Genomic DNA, 22004 nt, shown 5'->3' with positions numbered 1-22004 from the left:
TAACTGTCAATTTGAATTTAAAATGAAGCGAATTCAATTTTTCAGAATCATAAAAACCGTTAAATTTTATTTGAATTTAATTATGGTTTGAGTCTTGGCTATTTTTGAATTATAAAATATCGTTATAATTTACATTATATTTAGTTCAATTTTCAACACATAATCTCTTTGATGACGGCGGTTCCAAATCAACATCATTCGCATCTAAACTCTCACAATTGTCATTATCTGGCTTCTCTTTTAGCTCTTTTTCTAGCTTAACGATCTTATCTTCAGCTACCTTCAACTTTTGCTGGAGGTTAATTATAGTTGTGGTCAGTCCTTCCATGTCAATGTCAAAATCTTGGATAATTCCTTCAAATTCTGAATGTGATCTCTTTAGTTCCTCATTCATATTCTTTTGAATTGCCAATTCTGTCTCTAGCTTTGCTAGTCGTCCATTTGAGATCACTTTGCCGAGTTCCTCATTTTCTTGATACAGCAATCGACATTTAGCCATCAATCTCTTTCCTGTATTTGAATCAGGCGTGAATTTCCAGGCAGTCAATTCATTTTGTGTATCTTCAAGTTTTGCTTTTGTGGCTTTCAGCTCGTTCTTTAGTTTTGTAAATATTATGTTGCTGAAAATAAGGATAAGTACTTATTATAGGTATTTGGATGAGTTTTAGTTAGTTTAACTTACACCGCTGGATCAAACAATGTTGATGAATTTGAATCAATTTTTCTGTACTTTAATTCATTCAGCTGGTTCAGGAAGTCAAGTTGTTGTGTTGAATTGAGTTGGTTCCTTCTCATTAATAGCTTCTCTCGTCGCTGAGACTGTAAATTTCATTCAATAAGTTAATTAATAATTTTAAAAGTTAATTATTCAAATTTTACTCACTTCTTTCAATGCTGCCTTTAATTTCTCATTTTCATCCTCAAGGACCTTGCATTTAGTATCCAAATCCATGCTTTGATCCTCCATTGTATGTTTGTTGAATGAATTATAATAAATTTATAATTTACCTATTTAAATGAACTTTTTGTTTATCAGGGAGAATCAACTACCTACGAAAATAGTTTTTGTTTTCATGCATAGTTGATGCCCCTTCAAATTCAAACGTAAACATTGAAATATTTTATTCATGCTTGAAACATAAAAATTAACTTAATTATGGTTTTACTTACTAATACACTTCTGAAACTAGAGAAACGTGCGAGGGTAAGTAAAATGCATCTAATTACGCAACTGTCATTGCTAATAAATCTCTTTTATTGTCAGAAAATCATCAAACCAAAGCGTTTTCTTGATACTTTGCAAATCACCGTTAAAGTGAGTAACAATTTCACAGTAAATCCAACAATTTCATGAAGTACTTAATTATAGGGTGGACATGGTGGAAATGGAATGCCTAAATATGGCGGTGTAGGTGGTCAAGGCGGTGCTGTTTATCTAAAAGCAAAGGACAAATGTACATTAAAGGAACTTTGGAGAAAGAATCCATCAAAAACTATAGAAGCAGGAAATGGCGAGGATAGCAGTAAAATGAGACTTGTCGGTAGAAGAGGAGCTGATCAGGAACTTGAGATTCCTTGTGGCGTAACTGTTATTGACAATGAGACATCGAAAGTTATTGGTGAATTGAATGTAGAAGATGAGACATGCTTAGTGGCTTCTGGAGGTAATTTCTTGATTTCTTGGCTTACTACGTTATGCAAACTTATTGTATGTTATTTTAAAGGTGCGGGAGGCTGTTCAGGAAGCAATTTTATAGGAACAAAAGGACATGTACGAAATATCACCTTAGACCTTAAAATCATTGCTGACATTGGACTTGTTGGATTTCCAAATGCAGGCAAAAGCACTTTATTGAAAGCGATATCAAATGCAAAGCCGAGGATTGCATCATATCCATTCACAACAATTATGCCACAAATTGGTGTTTTAGAGTATTCAGACTATAGACAAATTACAGTTGCGGATCTTCCAGGACTGATTGAAAATGCACATAAAAATATTGGAATGGGTCATCAGTTCCTTAAACATGTTGAACGTACACGATTACTCATGTTAATTGTGGATATTAATGGATTTCAATTAAGTCAAAAGCATCAGCGAAGAAATTGCCTCGAAAATGTTTATTCATTAAATAAGGAACTGGAACTTTATGACTCAACATTACTCGAAAAGCCATCAATATTATTAGTGAACAAAATGGATCTTGACGGAAGCATAGATACATTTATAGAAAATGAAAATTATTTTAATGACTTAAGTTTAGCTGTAGAAAAGATTTCTGAAGACATCAGACCTGAAAAGTTACTCAAATTTGAAAGAGTAATTCCAATATCAGCGAAAAAGTATCAGGAAGTAGACAAAGTAAAGGAAGAAATTAGACAAGTCATTGATGCTCTAGACAGGAGGAATGCTGAAGATGTAGAGACAAAAATAAACGAGAAACTTAGGAAAAAATTAATGGAGCATGGTCCAAAAATGGTGTAAATAACTGTAAAACTGCATTAAAGTAATAAATTATAGAATTTTTAAATTGATATGATCGCTTTTTAACAGTATTTTGAATTTTGAATTTGAATCTGAGCGAATTCCAATGAAAGGGTTGTGTCTTTGCTATTTGAATTTCAGGAAATCGTTAAATTTTAATTCGTGTTCTAAAAATAACGTTCTACAAAATTTTTAAATTTATTTAGACTAGAAAGCATTTGAATTTTTGAGACCCGTTAATTTATCATCAAATTTTAGAACATAAGCTCAAAAGTTATCAAATTTCAAAACAATAAAATTTATTTTTTCTCCGTAATTAACAATTATTTAACTGTTTTAAACATTTTATTAAGTTAATAAATGTTCATTAATAAATAAAATACTGAGAGATCATCAAATTAAGACTTTAAAATGTAAGAAAATCAATTTAACAAAAGAATTCAGTTCGAATAAATTATTTCACAATTTAAGGGACCATGAACAAGATCAGAATGACGAACAATTTTCAAATCCAATGATAGAGCATTACAAAGATCCAAAGCAAAATGCATTCATTGAAGACGGTCTTACAATCGAGACTATTAAGGAAAAGAATCCTCGGGTTTGGCTTAGTTATCCGGTAAATCAGATATAAATTGACTTACTTCTATACTTGATTGATTTCTCATCTCTGACCAGCAAGGACTCAAGAAAAATGCAATCCATAATATTATGAAGCAGTTTGGTCGCGTTGTCAGCATCTTTGTGCCTTGCGATTTGGGCAAAAAAAGCAGCCGAGTATTCGCTTTTGTTGAGTATTCTACATTTAAGGAAGCTGAAAAGGCTATCAGAGAGATCAACAGCTCCAAAAAGGACGGACTTGATATTGTAGCTGATTTTGCGCACACAAAAGCTCAACCAAAATTATGTCAAGCTGAAAATGTTCCACAATTGGCACCCAGAGTTGAAAATAAGGAAATTGCTGAAGAAGAAGTACCAAAAGCTTCTATATTTATTAATTTGGACAGTTTTAAATTCGATGATTCTACTGAAAAAGTGTCTCAATTTGAGTATAAGGGTCCAATTACTGCAGATCTAAATGACAGAGAACAGAAGTATTTGAAGAAATGTGCAGAAAAGTCTTTGGGAGATTACGATGAACAAGAGGTAGGCATAAGTTATTAAGGAATATAGTGCTGAAGCTGTGATTCCAAAAATAACAACTTTTCAAATTCAAATTTGACTAATTTCATTTTAAAACCGTATAAATGCAAACAATTTAAACCATTTATATGGTTTTATTTTCAAATTTCTTAAATCCGTTACAAATTTAATTAACTCTTTAATAATACACATTAATTCTCAGGATTGCTTAGAATACAACATGATGTTAAAAGAAAGTAATTTCCTAACATTCTATTGCTGTGTCTGTGACCTAGAAGCAACTTTACTCTGTGAAGAATCTCGTCGTTATTTCTGCTCAAAAGAATGCTCTGATGTGTTCATGAACAAGCAACCTGACGATCAAATCGAAAGGTATCACATCCAACAGTTAGATAAAGTTTGTCTCACTGCTATAATTAACGAAAAATCAGTTTATGTTCGTTCGTACAATGAGGATTTGAATTTCATACTCGAAACTGTTTTTAGAAAGGCAAAGAACTGTGAACCATTGAAGGAAATGCCAGTTGTCAATGATCAAGTTATTGTCAGTCTCTTCGACAGCTTCTATCGTGCAATTATATTGAATATAGATGATAAGGAAGAATGTAACATTTCTGTGCTGGTTAGATTAACAGACATTGGCAATACAGCATGTGTTAACATCAATGATGTTTATGAGATGAATGAGGAATGCATGAAAATCAAGAAAATTACAACAAACGTTATCCTAAAGAACATAAATGTTGAAGCTATCAATATGGACGTGATTGAATATCTCACAAAGTTACTATACAATAATACAGAACTGATCATCAAGGATATCGATGAAAATGGAGTGGAACTTAAAGATAACAGCACAAACTACTCAGTAAATGAACAAATTGTCAAGTCATCAAATTTTGAGCACATCAGCTTCGAAATTGTTGAATCAATGAATACTGTTGCTGATTTAATTCCAGTCGGAGCTAATCAGAAACTATATGTCGTTAATGCTGGAATATTAAAGACCATTGGTGGCATTTGCTGTGTTTCTGAAAAGTATGTCAAAGATTTTCATGAATTTTATCGATCCATAAATGCTTATGGCAAGAAAATCGATCCAAAAAGTTATGGAATATATGGCAATAAGCCTTTATGCTTAGCAAAATACAACAATCAATGGCATCGTGCAATCGTCAATAATGCAAAAGGCGACGGGAAACCAGAATGTGTCCTTATTGATCTTCAATTTGTCTGCAAAATTAAAGTCGAGAATATTTTTAAAATTCCGGAAGTCCTGGCTAAATTTCCATTTTTAACGGACATCTACAAAATCGATGGATATGACACAGAACAAACAAAATTTTGCGATGAAAATGTCATCGAGAATGATTTTATTTATGTTAATAAGGTAGAAGTTAAGGATGACATTCCTATAATTCATTTTAATTAATAACAAGTAAGTAACAAAGTTTTAAGCATCAATATCAAGATGCAAGACTGCCACAGGCTTATTATCTTTTGGATTACCTTTATATAATGACCAAGTTCCTTTAATAAAATCAAATATGCCTACACAAATTGTTTTTGTACCATATTCTGATTTACATCTAAAAACCCAATGTTCATCGTGACTTGTGTCGCCTAACATCTTAATGATGTCTTCCTTACATTTCGGTTCTGGAAAATTTGTCAATGTTACGTATCTAGCCTTTGTAGCACGCATATAGTAGTCACTATATTCCTGTATATTCAATCTTAAATAATGATTGCACCGGATATAGCTTCCATCTCCAGATACTTTAAATACATCCATTTGTGATTGATAGTCTATTGCTGGTCCGACTTCGATGTTGTTAAAATCTGATGTATTATTTTTGCCAATAAACTTCATATTTACAGAAAATCCATCAGCACTTCCACATCCTGCATCTTTAATTATTTCCATTGCTTCTTCATAATTTCTGGCCGTTAAGAGTTGTCTTGTTATGAAATGGCGTGCTGGGAAGATTGAGAATTTTTAAAGAATTATTAACGGTTTTTCGAGATTTAAAAACAGAGAAAATAACTGTTTTTTGAGATTTGAAATATCAAAATGATGGTTAAAACTATACAAAAGTTTGTTGGTTGTTGGATGGTTTTGCAACTTTTTGATTGCTTTTGTTTGGTTTTGATAAACATTTATAAGGTTTTCAAATAAATTTTAGGAAATTAAAATCTACTCACGTGCTTTGTTGATCAGCAACGTCTTTGCTACTAAAGTATTGATCGTCAATCTGAAAAAATTTGATTTATGTACGACATGATTGCATAAAAATGATAACAACAGCCTACACTAATCCGTGGCTATTATATCCCATGGTATATCCACCAATATGTCCTGGATAACAAAGTGCTGTGAATTTTTCCTCCTTAACTTGAAATTTTCCATAAGGCTCATCAGAAATGACATTTGCAGACACTAAGTAGAATGTATTTAAGCTTTCATTTGCAGCGTCTTCTGTATGAGTCAGAAAATGTTGAGAATCAGTGCTGTTGTTCAAATATATTGTAGAACATCCACTAGACTCAATTTCACTATTATGCTGATTCGTCACGTTCGGTAAAATTTCATCAAAGTGAAACAGCATTAACTGGAAAGAGACATGACTTGTTATTTATGCTGACTATTCAGAACAGATTACCGCACCTTATAAAATTCAGATTCTGATCCGTCAGCAATTCCTTGAATTTCATTGACATATTGTGGATATTTTGCTTTAACGAAGTCTAAAGTTTGGTCATAGACCTTTCTGCCTACAGCTGATTCATAAATTGGAAGTAAATATTCATTTAATTGCTTTGAGGAACTGAGAAATGTCGAAATATGCGATTTGAATGTTCGACCCTAAAATATTTAGAAAGTTTTGAGAATTTATTAAGGACTTGACAATAACTAAACTTACCATCTCATATCCACATTCATAATGTGATCCTGTGACATATAGCACTGGAATTGAATGCTTTCTATCAGCTGTATCCATAATTTATTACACAAAATTCCTTAGAAATCAAAAAACAACTTGTTGATTGCCCAAATATCACTAGAAATGAAAGTATGTACTTCAAAAAGAAGTAGAAAGATCAATACAAAACAGAATTAAGATAATGGAAATGTTTCAAGTATTCACGTGGAGATGGCGAGAAGCTTAGTTAAATGAGAGTTATGCTGTTGCTTAATTTGACAATTTGTAGCTTACTGGATGACAATTAAAGCTTAATTACCTGAAATTACCTATCCTACGAGCCTAATCTCAAAAATTAGCAGTTCCATACAGCAACAGACATTCATAAAACATCATTATGTCTTAAGTTAATTAATAAAACGTGTAAACAAAGGAAGGAAATTAAAAAAGATACCTTATCAAGCATATCCATAATTATTTTCCCCAAAAATCTGCATGTCATGATATATATTGCTTGATAAAATCAAGAATGATAAGCTTTAAATGGCCACGTGATGATTTCATGTATTTTGACCGTTATTTTTTGAATTTGAATTTGTCATAAATTTGAAATTTTCTCTCAAACATTCCAATACTTCCAGTGAATGAGAGACAACAACTGGGAAAGTCAGACAGCATTCCAAGACATATTCACACCAATTAATCAATTTAAAGGATGTTTCGGAATTTGAGTTATTGTAAGCAACAGAACTGATAATTCAAATTGAGTTTTATGCTATAAAGTTGAAAATTAAATCCAGAAAAGTCTCAAATTGATAAATTACGTGAAAAAGTGATCAAAAATGCAATAGACGTAATAAAGCAGGAAGTAAACTGCCATTTCCAATAAATTAGTCATCAACAATCGACGGTGTGAACATTATTTCCATTAATTTTCGTTATGACTAATTAGTTTAAGACATTTTTAAAAAATACCTTTATTTAAGCTGATAAGTTGCCTTAAATTTCATTAAAAATGAAGATAAATGAGAAGAACCTATATACATTTGCGAATAGTAAGCCTGTCGATCGAGAAGGTAAGCAGAAGTGACACAAAATTGTGATTGTCAAGTTTCATAATAAAAAATTTTTCACAATAACAAAAAAATATCTTTATTGCTCATTTCAAGGCTATTTATATTTCAAAAGAGACACAAAATTCAATAAGCGATGGTTTGTGCTGAAAGGGAACTTACTTTTCTATTTTGAAAAGAAGGGAGACAAAGAACCATTGGGGCTGTTACTCTTAGAAGGATGTAAGTTCAAATTAATCAACTTCCTGGAACATCCAGTTGAAAATGTCGATGTCCTTCAACTGGATCTTCTTATTCAACACAATATCCATTAATCAACTCTTTTTATTGCAATTTTAGGCACAGTGGAATTATCAGCAGAAGAAGAATCCCAACAGTATTGCTTTCAAATTCAATTCATGACTCCAGGTGACATAAGAACTTACTACATGTCTGCCGATTGCCAAACATCTATGGAAAGTTGGATGAAATCCATAACATGTGCAAGCTACGATTATATGAAATTAATGGTTGCTGAATTACAACGACAGTTGGAGGAAATTGACAATAGGAATAAGAATCAGACACTTAATAAAAATGAGCCAAAAACGCCCGTTAAGCCACCGAGACAAAGACAAAATCCATTTAATAAGCTACCATCCAGTTCAAATCAATCATCTCATTCAGCCGCAGGTAAATTACAGCAATTTATCTCTTAACTAACCGAAATGGAAATTTAATTATTTTAATTTGGATGTTTTTATTTTCAATTAAAAAAACTTTTTAATTTTTATGTTAACTGCTTTCATTTTCATTACTTGTTGGCTGACGGTTCATAACTGTGATGATGAAGCAAAAAAAAAATCATTTGCTCTGAATGTGAAAGATTAATGCTTATAATTTACACTTCAGCTGTATATTCATCATAATCATAATTTTTAATTTAAATATCATCAATCATTAATTTCTCTTATCCCAGACAAAACTAAATGCATCACAACAGATCAGTTGGAATCAATTAAGGACGAATCAGTACTTGATGATAACGATGATCTTGAGGACCAAAAGTCGATGACTGTTACCTAAACTCGGACTAAAACTATACCCTATTAACTCAAATTAATCCCTCTGCGCGAAATGGATGATGAATCTCAACTACTGAATAATATTAATAACATCAACAAACAAAATACCCGGAAGATTGAAGTTGCATCCAGAAGATTCATTTAAAGCATAGTCATAAACTACATTGCTCTATCATGTTTATTGTGATGATTTAGTCATTTGTGGACGGTCTTGAATCTATTAGATTAGAAAATGTGCATAAGTCAGCTTTTCATTGTCAGTTTGCTTCTCAAAAAATCCATTAAAATGTAGTTATAGTAAAGCTACTTTAGGTACCTGTAATAGAGTATATTGAGGCATATCATTAGGCTTGCAATCATGCGTAGATAAAGAATTTTAAAGTATTAAGCACTTATGACTATTTGAGACAGTGTCAGACTTGCATGCTTACTTATCTATTGATTAGTCTTGGCTTGAAGTCGACAAGAACTATGCATGAATTTACCATGCAAGATTAGAGTCGACTTCATGCTGAATGAGTGTGTATTAAGCCTGAAGACAGTCGATAACTAAATTAAGATTAATTTTCCATTTTAAGAACTGGAAGTAAGAAGACCCACAATTTGGCAAGTGCTGTATGATACAAGTGATTACAGCATCAACACTGATGTGCTTTAAATTGACGATTTCTTGCGATCAACTTCAGTTCCGGATAACAAAAATTATTTTAAATATAATCGATGTGATATGAAAAAATTGAATATATCATTTAACCATTAATATGCATGAAAGCTGCTCAAATTTATTGGCTTGAAGTATTATTTTTTGATCGTCTTGTGAATGTCCTTATGGCCTGATTTCGTCCCTTATTTTTTATGTTTTTGGAGCAAGTTTAAAACTTTTGTATGAGCAAAAATGCACTAAGTATAGTTTTAATAGCTTTACCTAATCCCACTTATTGATTTCTTATTTTTTTTTATTCTTTTTCTCTTTATCTATCGCAGTCCAAAGATCTCCAAATCATAAACCGCTCGAGTCGCATTTTTAGACTATAAAATTAAATACCTAGGACAAAAAAATACGTTGAATTTTTAAAATTTTAGAACAAAAAGAAATATATATTTTGGCTTATAAAGGAATTGGAAGTGGATTCAAAATTATTGAAGTTGAGAAAATCGGAAGCTCAGTAAGGAATTTGCTCATATAAGGTTTTGAAATGACAGGAATATTGTAGTTGTTTAAAGTTACAGAATGCTTCAACTAAAGCTTTGCTTAACTTTGTGCGATTTTCAATAATTAAATTTAATTTAGAGCATCACAATAGCTTATTGAAACAATATAAATATAAATGTTCTCTCAAATTCATAACTGTTGTAAGGTTTTAAATAAAATAATTGTGAATTTATAGTGTTTTAGTTCATTTTAGCGATGAAAATATTTGAAAACCTCACAAATGTTTTATGTCAAAACTGTTGTATGGTTCGTTATAGAAACGAATTTAATAGTTCCCTAAGAATCAATGTTTCAAATGTCCTATAAATGTAAATTGTAATTCAGTATTGAAAAACCATATAAATCCAGTTCAAAATTAAGGATCAATAATTTTAAATTCAATTCCAATTCATAATCAATATCAAAATTAAGTTTTGTGATCTAAAATGCTAAAGAACTTACATAATCGAGAACAAAAAATCTATCTATAAATTATATCAAAGATTATATTTTTATTTTATAAAAATGTTTGCTTTCCTGACTATCTCAACTACCTATATGCTACTTTCACTAATGATATCAATAAGGAATAAATAAAACAGTTATTCATATATCAAAAAAAACGAGGTTTTGTGCTACTTAATTACTATTAAAGTATCTTTGTTCCATAAAATATGTTTCAGTTATTCACTTATCTGTTGTACAGCAGAGTCTTTGTAGAATATCATTTTAATTACAGATGCAATGAGATAAATTACTGATAAAGCTATAAAATAGCAACCAAATATTAGGTATTGCAGTCGTATGTTAAGATTGAGCCATGTCATAACAATTAATGTTATGATGGTTTGGAATATTAAAGCTATTAATGTATTGATACCGAAAATTAGGGCAAAACTATCATCGGCAAGTTCTTGTGCTACAAAAGCTGTTGCTAATGTTATCATGAAACTAAATATTACACCAAATATAATATACATTGAATACGCAACGTAAATCTGATTAGTTTGCGATAATATTACAATCATGATTCCTTGAAGTAGTGAGCACACAGTCAGCACCCACATGTCATATTTCCTGAATGTTTTGCTTGTTAAAAATCCAGCAAGAAATGCACTCAATGCACCGAGAGCTGTTAAAATTGCCTCAACACCGGCATTTAATAAATGATCTCGATCCTCTACAGCCATCCATAAAATTTGTACGTAGAATTGCACCAAGAAGAATCCACCCATGGCTAATGCCCACCAGAAACTCCATTGGACAACAGTCGGATTAGAATAAGAGTCCAAAAAGTGCGTCCATAGCAATGATGTGGCTTTTCTGGTTGAAAATCTTGATTTAAATTCTTTTTTAGTATCAGAATGCGTCGAATTGTCTGTTCCATATGAACTGTCGTATGTATCATGTTTTGGCACTGAATAAAAGTACAGACTTCTTCCTACAGATGGCAACGCAAAGCCGACAAAAAGTGATATCGTCTGGGCTGTAATAGAAAATGTGAATCAATCTGTCAATTATTATGAAGTAGCAAAGTTCAAATTAGTTAACATAACATGCAAAGCTATTAAGAAATAGATGATAAATATTTGCACTGTCTCAATCTAACTAGTGTTGTTTAATAGTCTGAGAAAATCGTGATCATGTTGTGAATTGATTTAATCGTTTCTAATTGAACGGAATCAATTGGAATTTGTAATTCAAAAACATCAAAACAAAGCAGTCATAGAAAAATATTTGAAATATTTGTATTAAACAAGTAAATCTTGTGGCAATCACTTAACAAATGATAAAGGAACTATCAAGGATTATGTTCAGTATGGAGAAAGCTCAAATAGCGTTGGATCAGTCGATGGAAAGTCAAATATTTACAAGATCAAAATAAATGTGAATTTGTGTCTGTATCTCAAAGATACAGGAAACCAAGAAATTCAATTCACTTCAGATGCAAAGGATCTGATGTATTACTACTTAAAAGTCAATAATCATAAATCAAATTACACAAACATCATCCAGAAATCCAATACACAACTCACCGCCAAGTGTCAGGTAATTTAAATCTCTCAAATTCATGATACCAAACGAATATAAAGCTTGAGCACAAACGCTCGCAGAAAAGCGGCCGGTTAAAATTGCTGCTCTTGCATTCCCTGTCACTTTTTGATATTGTGCCTTCTCCACTTTTGCATACATATATCTGCAATAAATAGTATATAAATAAATATAAAGAGAATATGTGAGCAGATGTGATTGCACATTCATTCATATAAATTGGAATGTGTCGTCTGAGAGACAAACTTACGTGTAGTAAGCAACTTCGGCGGCAAAATAAAATCCATAGAAGAATTGTGAGACTTGAAGGGCAAACAATGATGTCGTCCACAATAAAATCGACCAAATAATGATGCCGGCAACTGATGACGCAATTATAATTGGCTTATATCTGGCAATAAAATGAGGAAGTTACAGGATTATGTAATGTAATACAAAATTGATTAATTTACCTTAAAATGTCAGTTATTAAAAATACAATGACTAAAAGTCCTAACGTAGAATAGGTACCAATTGGATATACTTCAAAATTAACTTGATCTTCAGTCACATTTCTCCATTCTCCTGTTAAAAAGTCAGACACAAAAGGTTCCGACGGCCGGAATTCTCGAAAGAATCCAAATGTACACAAAATTAGCGAAATACGAAGCCACTGTTCCATGATGCACTCAATTAGCGACTGAATGATAAGTATTTTGCAATTATCTTAACTTTTCATTATTTATCAACTTTCTTATCTATATCTTATGTCCTTTAATTTGTTTTTCTGTAATTTTACAGATTATTCCAAATTTGTTGATATCCTATGACTTTATGTTCACCCTGTTTTATTTATATCACGTGTTTTTGTTTCTAAATGATACCGAAATAAGCCGTACACAAAAAATGAAACGTGATTCTACGCAAGATTAACAAAAACCTTTATTTTTTTTCTTTTATGTCTCACTTAGTTCTGAACTCTTCGACTTTAACTCACCGAATGTCGAGAGAGAAGAGTAAACCACGCTTATTCTCCGCCAATTGAAAATACTTTGTTATCGGAATTACGCAAGTATTTTTCGCTGACTGGGTGATTCTGTGGCAGGGATTCTTCATGTTTTCTTGAATTGCGTGACATTTTTTGGGAGTTTTGTGGCTCTGTGATGAGAGAAGTCATTGGTTGAGTATTCAGGACAAATTAGTTGTATCATTTTTACCCAATTTTTTCGGAAATTCTGTTTTTGTTCCCATTAATCAATCCCTAACAGTTTAATCTAATTTCAAATTCTGATATTTTCCAAAATATTTCCTGGAATTTTCCAGTAAAAAAGTTCAAATTCCAAGTTTCTTCCAATCAAAAATTTGAAACACAGGAAATTTCAAATTTAAATTAACCGTTGCTTTCAAATAGACTTCGTTGAAGCTTTAATGTCGTTTTATCGCGATGTTAAATAAGTCAACGGCCTTTTAAAGGTTTCATGATGTCTCGACTTAGATATACAACACAATACCGGTATATTTGGAGGTCAATCTTGTCTCAAAAACGCTTTTGAAGGTATTGATGACTTTAGAGGGTATATTTAAGCAAGATTTATTAAAAAGGTATGGCTATTATCATGATGTAAGAATCTTATCATAGAGTAATTTGAATGTCAAGACAGATCGACGATTGCGGTGCTTATATTCAATATACAGCTTCCCATAATGCTGTCCAATAATTCTGCGAATCCCACCTGACTCTGTTACTGTTTCTAATCACACGTGCGTACACACCACATCACATAGTTTAAGAACCACTGATATTCTAATCGAACACATCGATAAAACTATAGTCATTCATACATTCGCGAAATTCGCTCAGAGAATCTTGAGAGAATTTACTAATATTTTGCGCTGAGAACACAGTAAATAGAAGAAGCCGTGCATACTCAATATATACAGTGAGTCGAGAGGTCATAAAAATCATATGAGACGCAGAGAACATTACATTTTCATGGTCAAAGACGAAATAAGCACGGGAGAAGCGCGAACAGTTCTAAATAGCACTTTGTAGGTGTTGCTTCTGATTCAACGATTTTTTCTCCGTACTGTGCAAAAATAAGAGATTTAATTACGTAATTTGAATCTCAAAAATAAGTATAAAGGAAGATAAAAATAAAATCTTGTGACTATAGGGTAAAAAATATAATTTCTTGCGCAAAACGCAGTTGAAATTTTTAAATGTCCATAACTTTTGAACGGAAGCATGAATTTTACCAAACAAAGTTTAAAAAAAATACGAATTTCGCGAATTTTCAGATTCCTTAAGAAAAATATTTTTAGGATGCTCCATTGCTTCAAAAATCGATCATTTATACTGAATATAATTTCTTGCGCAAAAAATATAATTTCTTGCGCAAAAAAATATAATTTCTTGCGCAATTTTGGACAAGTAGGCGATTCATTTTGACAACACAAAACTTGAATTTTCGAACGATTTATCCTCCTTTCTTACGTTGTTTTGCATCCAAATGGTTTGTGGATGCTTCTTGATTATTTTAAAAATATTTTAGAGGTTGAAAACGCGAAAAAATTACCAAAACAAAATTTTCAAATTTTAGTGTGCAATTTTGGACAAGTAGGCTATTACAAAAAAATTTTGTTGTGATAATTTTTTCGCATTTTCAACCTCAAAAATATTTTAAAATGATCAAGAAGCATCCTTAAACTATTTGGAAGGAAGTCAGCGTGGTAAAAGAGGGTAAATAATCAGAAAATTGAAGTTTTGTGCCATCAAAATTAATCGCCTACTTGTCCAAAATTGCGCAAGAAATTATATTTTTTTGCGCAAGAAATTATATTCAGTATAAATGATCGATTTTTGAAGCAATGGAGCATCCTAAAAATATTTTTTTCACGGAATCTGAAAATTCACGAAATTCGTATTTTTTTAACCGATTTCGGTGTCAATAGAGTTTATCGTTGAGAAGGCATAAGCATTTAAAAATTTCATGTCAGAAAAAAAATTTTTTTTTGATGAATTTGTTCGCGCAAGAAATTATATTTTTTACCCTACATTTATCTAGTGTGTGATATAGACAATTATAAAAATAATTATATTATTTTTGAAGCAATTTTGCAATAATAATAATCGTGACTATATATTCGTTGTGCTCTATTTACCTGACTCAAATTAAGTGCAAAGTGATAAGGCAAGCCGTCTAGCCAACACAATGGAAGAACAAACAACACAAAGTGAACTCGAAATGGTTAGAATAAATTTAATGAAGGTTAAAATTGATTATTAGAAGATTGAAGAATAAGGAACTCACATTTGTTCAGCAATTATATATCATTTCTACGCATTTAGAATTATTTTTAAGGCATGAGTTAGTCGATGATAAACATTTGTTAGATGACTTTACCCGAATAACAATCAGTTTTTGTCGTCATACGAGAGAGAGAAAAAAACCCCAAATGATATAAAAAAATAAAAACAAACGATTTGCCGCAAGTGGATGTATAAAGCGCTGAATCGTTTATAGTGATCAGTGAATTAATTTTTAAGGAAATCTGGTTTCTTAACTGTTATTTATTGACTAACGGTTAATTTTAATTTGAAAATTCATGGAAATTTCCATTTAAAAAATTGCTATTCCAATGAAATTTATGATTTAAATTTCAAAAAGTCGTTAAATTTTCGAATTTATTTTGACAGTTATTAAGCTTTAATTTTAAATTTAATTCTTGGAGGAGTGTCCGTAACCTAATAAATAAACGGGTCCCCATATTAAAACTGTAAAGGCCCATAAAACTAGAATACAAAATGAGATTCCAGCAAGACATAACGATGCCACTAAAAGCGTGCAAAAATGCGGACCAATAAGATAACTAACATCAAATTCCTTTTTATTCTCATTCTTCTTTTTTAGATATCAGACAACGACAAGTTCAATGAACGCTTTTTTCGTCTCCGTCAAGTGAATAAATACACAGATTGTTCCTTCAAAATTGAAAATCGTGTAATTAATTCGCATCGACTAATTTTGGCCGCATCATCGCCAGTATTTGAAGCTATGTTTTATGGCGCACTTCCACATGACTTAACCAACTCGATATTAATCACCGATATAAGCTACAATACGTTTGAATTATTCATGGACTTTATATACACCGGTGAATTAAAATTAAAAGAAAATGATGAAATTGACTGTTTAGTGTCGATAAGCTATTGTGCTCAAAAATACCTCATCGATGAATTAAGAAAGTTGTGCGTCAAGAAACTCGGAGAACTCCTTAATCGTCAAAATATTTTCAATTTTCTGGCCAAATCATTTGAATATCATTTAGAGGATGTTATATATTCCTGTCTTTATTTCATCGTGGACTTCATCGAATCCGGAGCCGGTTTTTGTAATGCGATTCTAAATGCAAATGAGGATGCTCATTTGTCACCGCAATGTTTTGAATTTTTGACGAAAAATCTTCTTGATTATTTTGGTGATCGTGATGATATTTTATGCCTTATCAAAGCCTGGACAATTAAGGCATGTCATATTGATAACATGACAGCATGTGCTGAATCATTGGCTGTGAAAACAAAGCTTTTAAATCTCGAAAATTCATTATGTATGAAAATTATTGGACTTAAATCAGGATTTATTGACGTCACGTCAAGTGAACGCATCTCAAAGAGCTTTCATCGTGTCTATTATAAGCCAGTTCGGCCACTCATCATCGAAAAAGATCAACTTAATTTTGATGTTAATGTCTCATTTAAGAGATTCGTAGCTATAAAATCTCTAACTGTAAATTCTCGTTTAATGCCTGAACATTTTGATATGTGTGATAATATAAATAGTCAAACATATACAGAAAATTTGGATGTTGAGATATTTGATAAATGTAGCAATAAGTCGATCTACAAGCAACATCATATTATTGAAAATATTGGATTTAATGAATCCTTTAGACTTAAATTTAATGATCGTATGATCTTATTTCCATATCATGCTTACGTCATAAAACTCACATGGAACGGTGATACAGCTATTGGCTATGAATATCCAAGGGCAATATTCTCATTAATGGAGAAAGGTGGAAGTGATGGAAAAGTTGATTCCGATGGAAATCCACAAAGTATAGTCCAGTTTCATGAGTATAATTATTGCTATAATCTTCCATTTGGTTCCATCGTTCAGGGCATATTTTATGACATTATCTCATAGTACAGACAGTTGAGCTTAAAACGACAATATTTAATTAAGACTATAGACATAAGAATTATTTCTTGGCTTTTTTTTGCATTGATACATACAAAAACTATTTATTTTTCTTCCATAAGTTCTTTTTTTTTTTGTCAATTATGGTTAATTAACATCTTCAAAAAAATGACGTCATTTTTACATTTTTTAATAAAAAAAATTATATAAAAAAAAGTACAAGATGAGGAAGTCGATTGAATACGATTAGCAGATGAATGTTAAAGAGTTATTTAGGCATATCCAATATTTACTTTTCATTGGACAAACTGGTTGAGAATAATATTGATTGTGGATTAAGCTTGGATCTATGCTTTGTAGGGTGTTCTTTAGAGTATATGAATTGACAATCTGTGACATGATTCTATGGAATCTGACTGTGTCAACCTGAGTAATCAGAGCGTTATAAGTTCAGGCAAGCCCGAACAGCACGATGCTGCGAATTTCATTGTTGGACTTGACAATTAGTAATCAGTAATGATCTCATCAAGTCACCCTTACGTCTTGCAATCAAAGAGACGTCATAGCGACGTCACTGGAGTGCTTGGAAAACTTATAAGCACGCTGAAATCACCCTGAGCAGCCATATCTATATTTTTATCGATTACTATACTGGCTGGTTTGCGATACATATCCAGACAAAGGCATCGACTTTAAAATCTATTTAAGACAGTAATTCTGTGAAAATTAATTTTTGAGATAACTGAGAATTTTAAGAGATTTTGTAGCTTAAAAGGTGATTTTTGTATTTCTCAGAAGTCTTAAGGTTGGAAAAACCTCGTCTAATTTATTAAGGTATGTTCGTAGATATCATCTGTTATTATAAGCTGCTTTCATACAGGAAATTTTAAGTTTCTTCAATTTCTCTCAAGTAAAATGGAATTGTATGGTTTTCAAACATTTTGAATAAAAACCGTTATTCAGAAATTCAAATGATCTTAAAACACTACAACAGTTTTTGAATAATTTGTATGGTTTTCATTTATGAATTTCAAAAGACCGTTGAAAAATCTTTAGAGAATCTTCAATTTTAAGAGCAAATATTGTTCAAATTCCATTGTTAATCCGAAAATGTGTAGTTTGTCTTAATAAACTCTACATTGTCAAAAACTCAACCGCGTGTGCTTAATGCTTAAAATTCAGAGAATATTAAAATAAATTCCATTCGTATTCAGTCGACTGCTTTCAATCAATTGCTTCACAAGAAAATGAATAAAAAAGAATATAAATCACAGACAGAAAGGAATTAAAAAAAATTTGAACAGAACACAATTCTTCATTTTTTTACAATAACAACAAAAATAAAAAGAGTTTTTTGAGAAGAGGTATAAGAATTAAAACCGGTTTTTAGACTAATCTTTCCGTCCATGATTCCTTAATTAACATTAAAAAAAAATTCGAAATTTAGGTAATAATAAAAATTTTCACTTTTAATATTAGTTAGGCTTTTAAAAAAATATTTTTTTTTTATCTCTCATATATCTTAATAAATTTATGAAAAAAAATCTTCTTACGTCGTTCTAGCACGTACTTATTAAAAACAGAAATGATTTATACTTTTTATCAAAAATAAAGAAATTTTTAATGATTTTTCTTTTTTATTGGAAGGAAATGAAGTTGCCAGGAAAAACATAAAAAATTATTAAATCCATTTTTTGATCAGACCAGTGAAATTATTAATTAATTAATAAAAAAAAAATGCATTTTTTTAGGAAAAAGTTTTAAGAATGAAAAAGGATTTTTACAACTTTTTTTCATATTTTTCCAATGGAAATTGTGTAGAAAAAAATCAACATCAACAATAGAATGTTTTTCTTATTTTTTTTTTGTGTGTGTTTAGTCTGAATGTGCTGCAATTTACTTGGTCTTGACCTTCTTTTGGTTCACATTTTGATCAGCCTCTGGTAAATCTGATTCCTTCTTGCTCTTCTTACTTGATTCGCTCTTCTTTTCTGATGATTTAGGCTTTTTCAGGAGTGGCTTAGCTGAACTTGAGGCTAATTCCTTTGATTCGCGCTTTGATTTAAGGAAGGATGTAATGAAACGGAAAATTAAGAATCCTTGAATGGTGAAGGCAATAACAAGGCCCAACATGCCGCGTGTTGGATTTGTCTTTCCAATTCCGGTGAAGAATGTGAGGAATGAAAGGACTAATGTTGAGAATGCTGTTATCAGGAAGATGATGTTGTTGAAAATGCGGACTAAAAATAGATTATTATAAAATATCGGTCAGTCAATGTTCATAAATCATAATTTGATAATCATTATTATTATAGTAAATATACTGATAATGTTAGGAATGTTATATAACTTGTCATGAACTCTTGATAAAAGCTATTCATTTTGTGGTTTTTAAATCAATTTTTCGTTCAAGTCTTGAGTTTTTCAAAAATTCAAAATTTAACGAATTTCAAAAATTCAAAATCAAAATAAATTTCAAATATTTTAAAAACGTTAGAAATAAATCAATTTATCTTGAGTTCTTAGCATCAAGTTGTAATAATTTAAAATCTATACTCACATCTAGCGTATTTCTCATCCTTGTCAAAGACCTCGAGTAATCCGAATGTGTGTGAAACAAATTCACTGAAGTAATGAAGAGTAAGAAGGACAATAGCTACACGACGATAAGCAAAGAAGTAGAAGAAGCCAATAATAAAGAGTCCAGCAATGGAATGTTGAATCTTAGGTGATTGCTCGTCTTTCTTAACTTTTTGGAAATATAATTCTGGGAGCATATGAAGATAGTAGGCCAATTGAATGATGAAATAGAGCTTGTGCAAGAATGTCATTGGATGAACTGGATAGTCAACCCAAAGTTTTGACATATTTTCAGCATATCGTTCACGGAGCATTACTTCACCACCCCACAAAAATGAAATTAAGTAAAATACAACAAGCTGTCCGGATTCATTGAATCGTGAAAGTTTGAATTTTGATAGATGAAGCTTCTTTGAAACTTTCTAAAAAATATGAAATAAAATTGGAATTATTACTTTCAACTGCTTTCATCTTATTTTGTTTAATTATCTTACATCTAAAACATATTCCTGTAAGATTGCGTGCATAATAATGCAAATAAGAGTGTAGAAGAACACGGCAGGTCCATCTCTCCAGCCTGATTCGTATAGAAATGGTTCACCTCTGTATAAAATAAAGAGACAGTAAAATTATTATCATTAACGCATAATCGTTCAGGCATGCAATTAAAAATAATGGTCATTGTCGGACGTTGAGGTTGATTTCAAATGATTAAATGTGTACGAAAAACGAAACAGATGTGCGAATAGTACAGTCACGAAACACATATGAGTAGATTCCTTTTTTGTTTACATTGCTTACACATATAGAATGTTTACAGAAATAACGGTTCAGTGACCTTGATGTTTCTGTAGTGTTCTTGACTTGCAAGGTTGACTTTCTTTTAGCCTACATGCTTTGGTAATTGATTCTTAAGATATAATTGAGATTGATTTCATGTGAATTTGTATGGTTTTCAATACATTTTAAAAGAATTTGTATGGTTTTAGCTTAAATTTACATGGGCTTTGTACTGTTAAAGTTAAATTTATAAAGCCGTTGTACGGTTTTTTTTTGCAAAGCCGTTGTACAGTTTCATCATCATAAAAGCAACAATCTAATAGTTTACATACAGCAATGATCAACAGAAAATAATCAAATTGAGTACTAATCGTTTCGGAAATGCGGTACGCATCATCACATAATGATGACTAATCAACTTCCACGCCTGATCATTACCGTCCACGCATGCATATTAAAAAGTAATGATAGTAATTAATTTACCTAGTAGCAGCATCGGTTGGATCGGTGGCATTATGTCCCATAACAATGAAAATGCTAGCTAATGTACTAGTTGCCTAAAATAGAGAGTAGAAAAATGTGTAAAGGAATTTGATCCACTTCATTCATGTGTACAGACGTAAAATTTCATATCAATTGTATGTCACAATGCGTACATTTTTCGTTCATTCATGTTATTGTAAATGAGGAGTAGAAGTACTTTTTTTCGAAAGTGATCAAGTCACTTTAAATTACGAAATGTAAGAGAAATATGAGGACAGAAGTACAATAAAAAAAGAAGGGAGCAAAGAAGAAATGTGTATGTGGAGCAACTGGAGCCGTATACATATAATATTTTTTCTTTTCCTCTTTAACGTCTCTCGCAAAATCTATATGTATGCTTAAACACACTATACTATAATACGTAGACGTGGCATAAGATTTTGCCACATAATTCAAGTTTGGAGATTTTTTTAGTAAATTTTATGAATGAAATGCTGATTGTGACATCCAGGAGATATGTTCTTTTATCTGATAAGCATATTTGATGACGGAAATCTGTTGAATATGATGATAATACACATGTTACTTACTTGCATCATTAAACCGACGACAAAAACCATGGCTACACAACTAACAATATCTGCATGATTTTGAATGACAAATTCATGACTTAAGATTGGTGGATTCTTTTTATCCTTCTTACTACCAAATGGTTTCGTTCTTAATGCTGATGACATGGCTTAAAAATTAGATTTAATCTTGACACTTTTACACGAATTTAATAAATTTTCTTTAAAAATGATGAAAAAAATTGTGAAGAAATGTCCACTTTAAATTAACAAATAAAAACACAAACTAAAGATCTGTGCCGAGGTATTTCTAACAACAATCTATTCGCTTTTTGTGCGCTATTTTAGCGAAATTTAATTCTAATATGTGATGATGTTGTTCCACACACACTAAACTTTTCGATCTCTCAAAGCGAAATGTTGTTTTCGAACTATTTGAAACATTTATGTCCGTTATGCTACTTACCAATCACTTACTT

The 22004-nt window shown here is 31.2% G+C and overlaps 8 protein-coding genes across 15 annotated transcripts; 4 read left to right on the top strand and 4 right to left on the bottom strand.

The window, feature by feature from the left end:
* Positions 1-32: 32 nt before the first annotated feature.
* fl(2)d (female lethal d) lies at positions 33-967 on the bottom strand. Its single transcript, XM_070653890.1, has 3 exons — positions 884-967; positions 683-819; positions 33-620 (listed from the first exon to the last, which is right to left on the bottom strand). The coding sequence occupies exons 1-3, from the start codon at positions 965-967 to the stop codon at positions 146-148; spliced, it is 696 nt and encodes a 231-aa protein (XP_070509991.1). The 3' UTR covers positions 33-145.
* A 129-nt stretch (positions 968-1096) lies between these two features.
* On the top strand, positions 1097-2535 carry LOC139100959 (GTP-binding protein 10 homolog). Its single transcript, XM_070653745.1, has 4 exons — positions 1097-1204; positions 1265-1315; positions 1370-1664; positions 1725-2535. The coding sequence occupies exons 1-4, from the start codon at positions 1157-1159 to the stop codon at positions 2483-2485; spliced, it is 1155 nt and encodes a 384-aa protein (XP_070509846.1). The 5' UTR covers positions 1097-1156; the 3' UTR covers positions 2486-2535.
* A 270-nt stretch (positions 2536-2805) lies between these two features.
* Positions 2806-5176, top strand: LOC139100938 (protein vreteno-like). The gene is made up of 4 exons (XM_070653728.1): positions 2806-2898; positions 2957-3104; positions 3164-3631; positions 3831-5176. Coding segments are annotated over exons 1-4 (1848 nt in total). The 5' UTR covers positions 2806-2896; the 3' UTR covers positions 5061-5176.
* Positions 4985-6709, bottom strand: LOC139100939 (beta-alanyl-dopamine/carcinine hydrolase-like). The gene is made up of 5 exons (XM_070653729.1): positions 6553-6709; positions 6297-6494; positions 5942-6240; positions 5834-5883; positions 4985-5608 (listed from the first exon to the last, which is right to left on the bottom strand). Exons 1-5 carry the CDS (start codon positions 6628-6630, stop codon positions 5082-5084), a joined length of 1152 nt encoding a protein of 383 aa, XP_070509830.1. The 5' UTR covers positions 6631-6709; the 3' UTR covers positions 4985-5081.
* A 761-nt stretch (positions 6710-7470) lies between these two features.
* Positions 7471-9784, top strand: LOC139100937 (sesquipedalian-1-like). Of its 3 annotated transcripts, none has more exons than XM_070653727.1 (4): positions 7471-7628; positions 7722-7847; positions 7965-8297; positions 9674-9784. In XM_070653727.1, the coding sequence occupies exons 1-4, from the start codon at positions 7568-7570 to the stop codon at positions 9715-9717; spliced, it is 564 nt and encodes a 187-aa protein (XP_070509828.1). In that variant the 5' UTR covers positions 7471-7567; the 3' UTR covers positions 9718-9784. The 3 variants fall into 3 exon arrangements, with proteins under 3 accessions (XP_070509828.1, XP_070509827.1, XP_070509826.1); XM_070653726.1 differs by having other exon boundaries at positions 9268-9784; XM_070653725.1 differs by having other exon boundaries at positions 8584-9784.
* A 583-nt stretch (positions 9785-10367) lies between these two features.
* Positions 10368-15117, bottom strand: LOC139100933 (thiamine transporter 1-like). Its single transcript, XM_070653720.1, has 4 exons — positions 12386-15117; positions 12184-12324; positions 11918-12078; positions 10368-11367 (listed from the first exon to the last, which is right to left on the bottom strand). Exons 1-4 carry the CDS (start codon positions 12592-12594, stop codon positions 10565-10567), a joined length of 1314 nt encoding a protein of 437 aa, XP_070509821.1. The 5' UTR covers positions 12595-15117; the 3' UTR covers positions 10368-10564.
* Positions 13837-20163, top strand: LOC139100931 (BTB/POZ domain-containing protein 9-like). 6 transcript variants are annotated; one of them, XM_070653717.1, is made up of 3 exons: positions 13837-14087; positions 15090-15160; positions 15824-20163. In XM_070653717.1, exons 2-3 carry the CDS (start codon positions 15125-15127, stop codon positions 17117-17119), a joined length of 1332 nt encoding a protein of 443 aa, XP_070509818.1. In that variant the 5' UTR covers positions 13837-14087; positions 15090-15124; the 3' UTR covers positions 17120-20163. The 6 variants fall into 6 exon arrangements, with proteins under 6 accessions (XP_070509818.1, XP_070509816.1, XP_070509815.1 ...); XM_070653715.1 differs by having other exon boundaries at positions 13838-14087; positions 15023-15160; XM_070653714.1 differs by having other exon boundaries at positions 13838-14087; positions 14978-15160.
* TRAM (translocating chain-associated membrane protein 1) lies at positions 17175-21942 on the bottom strand. Its single transcript, XM_070653722.1, has 5 exons — positions 21547-21942; positions 20957-21030; positions 20188-20296; positions 19674-20115; positions 17175-19353 (listed from the first exon to the last, which is right to left on the bottom strand). The coding sequence occupies exons 1-5, from the start codon at positions 21691-21693 to the stop codon at positions 19010-19012; spliced, it is 1116 nt and encodes a 371-aa protein (XP_070509823.1). The 5' UTR covers positions 21694-21942; the 3' UTR covers positions 17175-19009.
* Between the last annotated feature and the right edge of the window lie 62 nt (positions 21943-22004).

The sequence above is a fragment of the Chironomus tepperi genome, unplaced genomic scaffold (assembly GCF_022539635.2).
Source record: "Chironomus tepperi strain 1889 unplaced genomic scaffold, CSIRO-AGI_Ctep_v1 contig_73, whole genome shotgun sequence".
Lineage (NCBI taxonomy): Eukaryota > Metazoa > Arthropoda > Insecta > Diptera > Chironomidae > Chironomus > Chironomus tepperi.
This window is presented reverse-complemented; position numbering and strand designations above follow the sequence as displayed.